The sequence below is a fragment of the Primulina tabacum genome, chromosome 13, assembly GCF_025594145.1.
Source record: "Primulina tabacum isolate GXHZ01 chromosome 13, ASM2559414v2, whole genome shotgun sequence".
Lineage (NCBI taxonomy): Eukaryota > Viridiplantae > Streptophyta > Magnoliopsida > Lamiales > Gesneriaceae > Primulina > Primulina tabacum.
Window position 1 is genome coordinate 20,293,352 of NC_134562.1, and position 12,240 is coordinate 20,305,591.

The window sequence follows — 12,240 nt, forward strand, 5'->3', positions numbered from 1 at the left end:
TCTGAGATTGATACTCTGAGACGGAATATTGAAAGAGTTTCAGAGATCGTCAAACGATTGTCTTACGATCATGCTGGTGATGTCACTACCACCAAATTTTTCCGTGACCGCATTTCAAAACAAGTCTTTAACACGGCTGAATCATTGGCAAAGCTTGAAGTTGACTCAAGACTTTTTAGGAAAAATGTTTTGTCTAGTCATGCTACCATCATGCTTAGTCAATCTAATGTTATTCTAACTGTCGTTGATCATTAGTCGTCTCTACGCTCAATTTCAACTAAAGTGGAGGCTACTGATTTGAAACTGGAATCAATTGATTCCAAGATTGAATCCCAATCTCACTAAATGATCGTGTTTCGAATCAAGTCCCATTCTTGGAGATGATTAATGATAGCTTTATCAGTCTTTCTGGATGAATGGATGAACTGCTTACTCGCATTGATGCCAAAAAGGGTGAAGCAGTAGAACGGGTAGAACGGAGGACAGATGAAAAGACAGAGGAAGGTAAATCAGGAGGACATCATCAAGCAGAATCATCCTTCAGAAGCCAAGATCCTCAAGATGATGATGATGCACTATTCAAGGATATTGGGACTGATGATTAATCTTTCTAATTAATACTCTTTTGAACTCTACTTTACTCATTATTGACTTTTCAAATATTTGGTTATTATTGCTATCTGTTTTTGATTCAACTATTTTCTTCATCATACTAACTTCTAGGTTTTGGCATCACCGCAAAGGCGTAAATTGATATACTTAATTTAATTGTGGTGATGATAGTCAAAACCAGTAGATCGCATTAGTAAAAATAGAAGATAGTATAAAAGCAGAAGTTCTCGTATCGCCTTAACAAAGTAGTACTCTTCGAGTACTTATCGGCTTAGAAAAACAGAAAAAATAACTTGACTTTTACTGAAACAGAACCTATCGATTTTATATTAAATGTTACCGTAACTTTACATAGTACAAGTATTAAATGCATCATTAATGTTGAACAAAGTCATTTAATATGCTTTACCAAATATGGTATGAAGCAAGACTGATTGTTCTGAAACTCTTTGCAGGAACCCTTTTAGGTAATAAAACTGATCCTATCAGAGGTCAAAGAAGCCGTTTTTTTATAGACGTTGTATTCAAGACTTCTATAAATACACAAGATCAACGACGTTTATAGGTTACCAATACCGAAACAACGTTCACATTCTTTGATATACGAACGTCGATTTGAGCACTCAGAACTTCTTATCATCTTCAAGCTCAATATACAGAAAAGCAGCACATGCTTCACATTAGTTATCTGATCTTTTGAGATCATATTTTGATGACTGTTTCTTATTCTCTCTTCAATCATATTCTAGTTACTATATCTTAGAGAAGAGTTTGTAATCTAGAAAAGAGTCTTTTCCAGAACTTTGATGTATTCATATTTTCGTGTTGAGAAACTAAGAGTTTCAGTAGGCGAAGAATAAGTCCTGCTGTAGTGGGTGTGTACAAGTGTTGTACTGTAAAAACCAAAGTCTTTTAGTGATACCTTCTAGAAACAGAAGAAGGCGAGACGTAGAAGATTTTATCTTCGAACTTCCATAAACAACCATTGTATACTGCATACTGTTTTTATTGTGTTTCACCGTACTCCATCAGATCGTTTCCGAACTATTTATTGTGATCTGCTGGACTTACTCTTAAACAATAGTAGCTATAATCTCTAACAGGATTCTAGCACCATTTGCAAAAATGACCGTCAAAGGAAAGAGTTTATTCACCCCTTTCCCTTTCTAAACTCTATATCGATCCCCAACATTGTATATGTGCTTGCTATTACGATTCAAGCATGTTGATTCTTTCGACTAACCAGGTGTAAATGATGCAGGTGAGCATATTGATATGGAAACTGGAGGCGCCGAAGATTGAGTAGGCGGGACTGGATTTGCGCACGTTAACCTGATGACCATATTTTTCCACACATTATGTTTATGAGTTAGGAGTAAACATGGATATTTTTATACACATTCACTTTTATATGTTGATGGATGACAGGACTTTGCATGTCGTATATTTGAATTATTTTAAATAATATTCTAGGGTTTGATGATCAAATATTCTTTTTAACTGCATTATTTTTACCAATAGTTGAAGACTTTTATTTTAATTCGAAAAATAGTTTACAAAAAAATAATATCTAGTAGTATTTTTGTAGCACGAGTCGTTTCAATTGTCAAATTCAACTCTTTGAACATGACTATCTCAATGGGAACACAAAATCTAATAATTGTGTGACCCTCAATTATTCAGGAATACAGCTAGCAACGATTTTACAAATTCATGTGATTTAGAACAACATTTCTTCATACTTGAGGTTACCTTAATTAGCTAGATTCATTTCTTCAATCCCTTGATCAAGAACATCAGAACTCAAGTCTGACTGCATCCACTAGATCATGGTAGAAGCATCTAGTAGCATCGTCTCATGATCTCCTAGGTGACACTGATAGTGCCTGCAAGAACCTTAAGTTATCGTTAGCGTATAATACGATTTCTTCAACTCTTATATCCCGATCAAATATGCAACCATTGGTATATTGAGAGTTGCAAATTAATTCTATGACGATGTGTAATGCTCAAGATTTATGGTGTTGTTAATCTGAAATGATTCATTGATTAATTCATGTGACTATAGACAGAACGGATCAGACCGGGATAGGCGAAAAGAAGATTGGACTTATGTGCAAGGAAAAGACCTCGCGCATATGCAGAGAACCTCGCGCATATGCGCGACATGGATCCGCGCATGTGCGCGAGGGTACCCGAGAGTTGTGAAGAATGGTGAAGGACCTCGCGCATATGCGTCGAATGAGGGCGCGCATATGCGCGAGCTGCCGTGCTTGGAACCCGCCGAGACATATTGTCTCACGCATATGCGCCGATGAAGGTCGCGCATATGCGCGAGACGTGCTGCACAAGGACTTAGCCACATGGATTGAACATGCAATATATTTATATGAAATTGCTTATTTCCCTTCAACGATTCAGAAGGAAAAAACGAGAGAATTTCTGGAAGAAGGCTTCAAAGAATTGTGAAAAATCCTTACGCCTTTATATTCCGATCCGTCCGTTAGATTGTCAATCCGACTTCATTATTGTGTTCCTATCGACGCAGGCTTCAACTGGACGTAAGTTTTATTAAGTTTTGATATGTCTTAAAATTACGATATTACCAGAATCGAATATGATTCATATATGATGTTCTTGACATGTTAGACATCGTAGAATCGAAGTCAGATTGAGAAACAGATTGATTATGAAATTGTTATGATTTTCAGAGTTGAATTGATTGAGAATTAATATCTGAATTGTATTATTATCGATTATGAGATGTTGGGATTGATATCTGATTGATGTTGTATCGCTGGGTATATTGAGACTGCGCCGTTATGCCGTTGAAACAGAATTTGATTGAGTTCTGATTATATCCAGTATTGATTGTGTAGTGTATTGATATTATACTCCTTGATATTGTCATTGCCAAAGTGAGTATTGACAGATTCGAATCAGAGACTTCGGCAGAATCAGATTTACAAAAAGAAAGGTATAAGTCATTGTTGTATCGGGAGAACGACTCGAGTATGATATACTTGAGTTTTCCTAAATCACATACTTATTGTTATTGTGTGCATTGATTTGAATTCATATGCTTGTTCTATTGATTTATAGAAAGCATGTATTAGACGAGTATTAGACGAGTGATCTTGTGACATAGGTGTCAGATAGTGATGGAATCGTCACTGGCACATTGCATCTTGTCACAGGATAGGGATTTGGCGAAAGTACCAAAATCTGTGACGGATATGTCAAGACACCGAATGTTTGGTTATATCGATGTTGAATAGAATTGGAGTTTCTTTTATTACTGAAATTCGATATAGGAATGCCAACGTCTGGAAACCGGGATCCCTAGACTAGGATTGAGTTTAGTCTGAGACGTGGAGTCACGAGTCTGATTGACGATTTTATATTGGTTATGTTTCAGATTTTGATACATATTACTAATATCTGTTACATGCTTTTACATTGTTTATATGATTCCATGTTTCGTTGATTGATACTGGGATAAATTTCTCACCGAAGTTATCCGGCTGTTGTCGTGTTTGTATGTGTGCATGGCAACAGGTGGGACAGGATCGGGGTCGAGGAGATGAAGAGAGATCGTGATTAGAGTGGAGACTACGGACATGATTAGAGTTAGGATTTGGACACTTGATATTTAGTTGTTAAACTTTAGTTTGAATGATTGTATATAGTACAAGACTTGTACTTTAATATTGACATGTATATTAGAATGTATTCCATTACGTTCCGCATTTAATACTATATAAAAAAAATTTAGACCCTGTTTATTATAATCAATTAAATTGTCCCAATGATGATTAAGAACATGATTAGCGTCCGAGTCCCCACACGATGTGTTATCAAATGAATTCTATGACGATGTGTTGTGTCTTTGAGTATTAATAATAGTGACAAGGTATGTGCAACTGAGAAAACCTTTTTCCAAAACGCACGTTTTAATCTGGCTAGAGATTTCTTACACTATTAACTCTTTAGATCTCATAGGAAGTCTTTACTCGTGTGTGTGCGGTGAATCCTCGAATACAATGTATTGATTCCTACGTATTTCGAAACTATATCCAATCTCGCAACCTGATAACCCTCAATGGAGTCAGTAAACGGATCAAAATACATACTAGTACATAGATTCTATATGTTTCCCCGGATCAAAAGATTAATGGAGTACAACCATAACCGCAGAATATTTCACTCGTTAAGTGATAACCACTTGGGAAGTTTGAGAAAGAGTTCTTCAGTACATGACGTTTACCTCACATATATTAGGCTCAAGATCAACCTACATTTATCCTTATTTTTCATGGCTGATTCGACTAGGAACCTATTTAAAATATACAGTAAATTTCTTAATGAGTTTCATAATCTTACGTTGTGAGATAGACCTTATGGTACCTATAGTATATTGAGGAACTTTATCTATACAGCTTACATGAGTGTACATATAAAGTAATTGTCAAAATTGAGTAAAATCTTAAAATATTATTAAAATCAAGATTGTTTTACATAAAAGTCAATAAAGGCCCGACCTCAAGTTGGTTCATTTTGCACTTACTTTTACAGTTTGTTATCACTAAAACTAAGACATTTTAATTTAAAACAAAGTGAAGTTCAAACTAAAAAAAAAAGTGTTAATAACAAACAAAAGGAAAGAGATCTAAAAGAAAAAAAGCTTTTTTCTAAGATTCCCTTTTATAATTTTTATTTTATGAAATAGATGTATCTTATAATGTGATAATTTTCAAACTTTAGGATATATATATAACATAAATCGTGTTTTGTTAAATGCAAACAAATATACAGAATAAGTTCTGAAATTATTGATTGGAAAATACTTCGTCAAAAAATTTAAAATTGTTGTTGTAGTTAAATACTTTTTTTCTCTATAAAATTATTTCCTTTCAAATATAACTTCAATAAATATTTTAAAAATAATGGTAATCTATTTAAATTTTTTTTTTTTACGGATACACGCTCGGTGGTATTTAAAACAATATTAGATGTCCATACTTCTGGTCTTCAAAACACATTAATTCTTTTTCTAAAAGTTTACCATTAATTTTATTAAAAAAATAAACATAAAAAATAAAAGTTTTAATATGCAAACAAATTTTACTTGCCTAGGTTGGCAGATAAATCGTATTAAAGATTAAAGACCACTCAAAGTGTTTGGCGACTGATTTACTGTGAAAAAACAAATCTTTCATCATTTAGCCAATGGCCATATATATATTTATTAAAGATTAATTAATACTTCTACCCAACTATGTACATATAATTCTGGTCAAATTTTAGCTATATATACTTTCAATCAAAGTTTAATGTAGATAGCAACTACCTCAAATCTCTTTCTTATAACTACAACATTTTTTGGCCGGTGTTCAATTACAATGGCAATACCTTCTTCTGATCAGTTGGCTTTAGGATTTGGCCTTTTGGGTATGTATCAAACATCTATCAATAAAAGATACGAGGATAAGGGGTGCAAACGAATTGAATCGACACTCAAGTTTTTTTGTGCCGTTTGTTTATTATTCGATTCTTATGTGAAATTGTTGGACTCGTATATATTCATTCATTTATTTTTCTTGAGCCAAATTTGAACCTCAAACGTTTTATTTATAACACATGATCAGCGGCTATAGTCCGACTCTTATTTCAATTATCGGGCTGATACAATGTTGAACATGTTCATTTTTTAGATATATTCAAATTCAAACGTGCAAGCTGAAATTGAGCATTTACATAATAGTGCCCGATTAATAATAAAGTTACTAAATGAACTGTGTTCATTTTATGAGGTTCGAAACAACCAAAAAAAATACATGCTCGAGCTCGAATATGTAAAATGGCTACTCTACTCTTCACTTTGATTTGATTCATTTCACCCCTACCGTAATTCTCATTTTTGCTGCATTATTTTCTATTTTATAGCTTTTACTTTATAATTTGGCTACACTTCGGAATACTATTGATATTTTGGGCTTAATTTTCAATTTCCACAGGGAATATTATTGGGTTCCTCGTCTTCTTGGCACCAGTGTAAGACAACTAACCAATGTCACAAAGCATTATTGGTTCAAAAAAGTAATTATATCCGAGTAAATTTTTTTAAAGACAATCATATTTTTAAAATACTTGAGTACTGTTAAAATTATATTTTGGGATAATAAATTTATGCGATTGATTCCCTCTTGTTTGCATTTTGTCCGAAAAGTCCTTGAAAAAAACTTGAATGAACATAAATGCATCAAAATCCACAAGTTGAGGAAAGTTTTTAATGCATCACGAACAACATGGATCGCGACAAAATAAGTTATTAACTCTTATATTTCTATTTAGGTCGTCCATAAAAAAAATTTGTATTTTTTGTTTGAACAGGCCTACATTTTACACAATTTGCAAGAGGAAATCGTCGGAAGGGTTTCAATCAATACCATATTCAGTGGCACTTATGAGTGCATCCTTATTGTTATACTATGCGATTCTTAAGACAAATGCGATCTTGATTGTTTCCGTTAATTGCATTGGATGCGTTATCGAGTCCATTTATCTCTTCATATATCTTATATATGCACAAAAAAAGGCAAAGGTAATACTTTATTTTTCTAAATTTTTTATCCCGAAAAATTTTGTATTTATAAATAATTAAAATTTCAAGTACTTAATGCAATCAATTGATTTTTTTGACGTATATTAAGCCGGATATTACTGATATATCTTTATTTCCTCACGAAAAATGACTGAAAGTATGTATAACAATTTATTATTCTAAGACCAATTTTGATTTGTCAAAGGACCAAAGTAATGAAATAATTGCTTGAATTAATAAAGGGGCAGAATCAAAGAACATGATCATGTAGCAACCAGGCCAAATTAGGAGATTGAAAGATTTTCTTTTACTTTTTTGAATTCATATTGGTGATGTATGAACTTAAGTACTACGACTTCGAAGTCTAAGAAAAGCCGAGCAGCTCACGAGTTTCAATTCAACCTCCAATTGATCAAGTTTGATCGAGCACAAACTTGGCTTTGTCTGATGGGGGGTCGAGTTATCGAGTTTGATATATTTATTTATCAATTTTCATTTACATAATTTAAAAACTTTAGGAACATTTTTGTGAATCGAAATTTAATACTCCAGCTCGAGCATTATTCCTTTAGTCCATTCTCCTATTTTATTTTTGCTTATATCTCACTTGATATATATATATATATATATATATAAAATTTAATTTGATTAATATTAATTATCACATATCACATTCTACTTTTATAACTGATTATATTTGCAGATATTTACCATACGGTTGATTCTAATACTCAATGTGGGAGTAATAGGGTTGGTGGTGGCAATTTCTTTCATTGTATTTAAAGGATCGAATAGGGTTTCTCTCGTAGGATGGACATGTGCCGCAGTTAATGTAGCCGTATTCGCTGCTCCTTTAAGCATCATGGTAATATGCTATACATTTTCTTAAAATTTAGAAAAAAAAATACCAGAAAATCCATTTTAAAGTTTTCAGATCCAAAAATCGATGAAATAAAATTTTTAATTAAAAATCTGTAAAATCGAGCGTTTGTCAATTTTTCAAATGTCTATACAAGTTAACATGTCTCAATTTTTAAAAAAACATATTTTAAAAACAGAATATCTAATCAATTAATAACTTATTATTTAGAGTGAAAATTATTTATTATTTATTTTTAAATGATTTATAATAAATACGTTGATCTAATTTTTTTGGGCAGAAACGAGTGATACAAACAAAAAGCGTAGAGTTTATGCCATTCACTCTATCATTCTTCCTCACCCTTAGTGCTACACTGTGGTTCTTCTATGGGTTTTTCGTGAAGGACTACTACATTGCAGTAAGTACAAAAAAATATATTTTTTTTTTGCTTTTAATTAATTGCATCCCATAATTAATTTATTATTATTTTTCTTGTAAATCCAGTTTCCAAATGTTTTGGGATTTTTACTCGGAGTTCTTCAAATGATATTGTACTTCATTTACAAGAAACACCCGAAGGGTGCCCCAACCAAATCAAATCTCGAGGATACTAGTACAACTCAAAATAAGGAGATTGGTGTACATGTAACGTCCGAGAATAACACGATGAATCCTCGAAGAATCGAGATGAAAACGATGAATCCGCCGGAAAATATAGAATTATGCTTGAAACTCGAAGATTAATTAGGATAGCATTGGATCAGAGTCATTGTTCAATAACAATAAAATGATATTTAGTACTTTTTCAATTGAATGCTGAGTAAATTTACTTGAAGTTTAATAAGGTCTAACCAAAGTTCCACTGCTATGAAATTCATAAAAATTTATTTGTAACAGTCTCGTGTTATTTTCTTTTATTCCAATTACTTCGCAAGTGTAATTTTTATGTACGTTTTATGAAAAATTACATACGTTTTATGAACAGTGACAATCATCTTCTAAGTTTTTCCTTAAATCTCTTTATGGAAAATTTTATTTTTCCAAAAAAAAATTAAAATCAAAATACATCAAAAATCGTAGGACAACAAAAATATAAAATCTTTTACAAGTGAGAGAACCGTAACCGGTTTTGCTTGTCTTGATTCAAGTGTTAGTAACGATGACACTCTTGTTAGAGCAACTGGTTGGCTGAAAAATTTATTAACTCAAGTGTTATAAAAAATTTTATTTTAATATAATTTAACTTTCATGATTTCATTTTACTTTATCTGTACCGTCATGCAATCAGCATAGATAAAGTCCTTGATTATACATTAATACAAATGAATCGTAATTCGATATTGATACTCATTTGTAAACACTGTAAAAACTAGGATAAAGACCGCTTGAGTTTGATATTAGCATATGTGATGTTATACCGTGTTTCATGGTAAGAGAATATAAATGTCCAATCATAAAGATGGGTAATCATACGATGATTGTACCGAACAACCATCCCTCGAACTTTTCAAGTGGTTCTTATTCATCGAGAGGAAAAGTCTGTGGTTATTATTGTATATGTTTAGTCCTTACGATCCGAGACAACACTGAGGCTCTACATACTAGGATTGTGCTTTGACTCGTTTAACGACTCCGTGAGGGTCACAAGGTGGCGAGGTTGGATTCAATTGTGACATGTGTAGGAGCCAGTGCATTGTAATCGGGAATACACCGCTCATCTACGGGTGTGAATATTCTATGTGATCTAACAAAATAATAATGTATGAAATCTCTGTCCAGAGTGTGATATGTACATTAGGGAAAGAGTTCTCCAGTTTGCATGCTTTGACGCTATGAATATTTCATGATTGTATCACATAGCAATCGAATCTAATATATAACCCTCGATGAACTAATGGTTACAGATTCGATCGGGATATATGAGATGAAGAAACCGTAATGTACGTTAATCATAACTAATTGGTTCTTGCAGGCACTATCAGTGACACCTAAGGAATCATGGGGCGATGCTACTAGACGCTCTTAACATGATTCGATGAGTTTAATTAGAAAATGATTTATAACATTCTAATGACCAAATGTTGGCGCATGAAATGGGGGAAATTAGGGTAAGCCCGAATGAAGGAAAATATCCTGAATCACAAAGAGTTGTGAACTCACGGCTAACTGTATCCCTTAACCATTGAAGGTCACACAAGCACTTGATCATTTGTTCTCGTAGAGAGAATAAATTCAAGTGCTTGAATTTATATAAAATTATGATATAGTAAACTCAAGGAGTTGAATTTACGAGATAATAAATTCAAAGAGTTGAATTTATGATATTTAAAATTTGGATAAAATAAATTCAAAGAGTTGAATTTATAAAATTTTAGAATTTAAGTTATTATACTCAAAAATTGAGTTTATTAAATATTAAATTAAATATAGTGAGAGGTATGTTTTATAGACTTGTGTGAGTACAAGTACAACATATTAAATAATTAAAATTCTTAATAGACTTTGAATTAATTGATTAAACTAGTTGGACTAATTCAATTAATTAATCAAGGAGACTTCGAACCCCTAGCCTCCACAACACTTGCAACTTTCGAAAATCCTCACCCACATTCTCTCAAAATTTTCAGCCTCCATCAAAGAAAAAATTTTATTTGAGCCGCCTCTCAACTTTTAATCTCCAATGAAAAAAATCTTCTAAATTTCTCTAAATTTCTAGTGCAATTTAGAAGATGAACAATCGATCTAGTCGTGGATTGAAAGGAGGATTAAAGAAAGGATATTTGAAGAACGTTCATTGAGATTTACAACAAAAGTTACGTCCGCTTATACCGGAGTAGTTGGAGCCAAGTGAAAATTGTTCACTAAAAGTATATGCTAAAAATCATATGAATATTTATTTAATTTAAATCATACGAGTGTCCAAAGAATATTTTGAATGTCAAAATAAAATTTTTAAAATTCTGCTACGTTTTGGACACAAAAAAACGATATCCCAACAACTCTAGTATCATTCCCACATAAATATTATACGTAGCTTATTTGTGTTTATAGTATATTAATGTCAAAATTCTTGTTTGTGCTAATTCCAAATCAACACAATGAAGTAAAATTTTTGAATAAGAAAAAAAAAGTAGTTCTTCTGTTATAACTTTTTGTATATGCTTTCCTACTCAAACATGAACATAAACATGTCGTATAAAATCGTAACGTGTCAATGAAAGTCTCATGATGTCATCATATACGTATATATTTTCTTTTAATTGAATTTAGTTCATTAGTTGTGATTTTCGTATCATTTCTATCGTATCAGCTCTATTCGATGGATCCATCTACGTATAACCACGGTACCGAACGGCGGAGACATCAGCGACAGCATTACCCTCCACTGAGCCTTGGCCTCAGCTCATCATATCTCATGTCATCGAATACATATACTTCGTCAGTCACAACCAATTCTCATCATTCAAAAACATCATCATATTTCACCACTTAATAAAAACATGCATATACGTAACTTTTTTCCTTAAAACCAAGCATGCACCGTATTTATCATAATTTCATAAAAATCATAAATGTGATGCGTAAACATTTAAAACATGATAAAATGTGCTCAGGATGCTGCCAGGACAAAAATCTCTCCCCGGGTGCAAAATGTCCATTTTGCCCCTGGAAACCAAAAATGATTGTTTTACCCTTAAACCTCTAAAATTCGACCCGAAGCTTACCAAACTTCTCAAAACATCCCAAAACATATTAAACATATTTCTTAGATGTAAACTCGAGCCTGTTTCAAAACTTATTCGATTAGTTTTAAAAATTGGACCGGAGTCCCGGTTTTAAATCGAATCGACTCGAAACTTAACCAAATTTTACCGTGACTTAAACCTACATGACCAGCCTATAAATCACCCTTTACAGACCACTTATGACCCACAAAACAAGCTCAAAGGTTGCTGGAAATCTCCAACGTAAGCACACAAATTTTCCAGCTTGAGCGATGACACGATAAAAATCATATCTCTCTCATTTCTTATCAGAAAATTACAAAGTTGCTATCGAATCGAAGGTAACATGGAGTGATAGAAATCATATGTTGAACACATTTCCAGCAAAAAAATCTATAAGTCGCAGAATTCAAAATAACTGAGGGTGACGGGTTTTG

At 32.7% G+C, this 12,240-nt stretch overlaps 1 protein-coding gene across 1 annotated transcript; it reads left to right on the forward strand.

The window, feature by feature from the left end:
• The first annotated feature begins 5,937 nt into the window (after positions 1-5,937).
• On the forward strand, positions 5,938-8,974 carry LOC142522761 (bidirectional sugar transporter NEC1-like). The gene is made up of 6 exons (XM_075626289.1): positions 5,938-6,063; positions 6,630-6,666; positions 7,006-7,216; positions 7,920-8,081; positions 8,377-8,496; positions 8,583-8,974. The coding sequence occupies exons 1-6, from the start codon at positions 6,015-6,017 to the stop codon at positions 8,820-8,822; spliced, it is 819 nt and encodes a 272-aa protein (XP_075482404.1). The 5' UTR covers positions 5,938-6,014; the 3' UTR covers positions 8,823-8,974.
• The last annotated feature ends 3,266 nt before the right edge of the window (positions 8,975-12,240 follow it).

What these genes read in the sequence shown, in the direction of transcription:
- LOC142522761 (XM_075626289.1), top strand. Translation starts at nt 6,015, where the DNA reads ATGGCAATACCTTCTTCTGATCAGTTGGCTTTAGGATTTGGCCTTTTG. An exon ending in ATGCACAAAAAAAGGCAAAG is followed by an intron (nt 7,217 to 7,919) that starts GTAATACTTTAT and finishes TTATATTTGCAG; the next exon opens with ATATTTACCATACGGTTGAT. An exon ending in CTGCTCCTTTAAGCATCATG is followed by an intron (nt 8,082 to 8,376) that starts GTAATATGCTAT and finishes TTTTTTGGGCAG; the next exon opens with AAACGAGTGATACAAACAAA.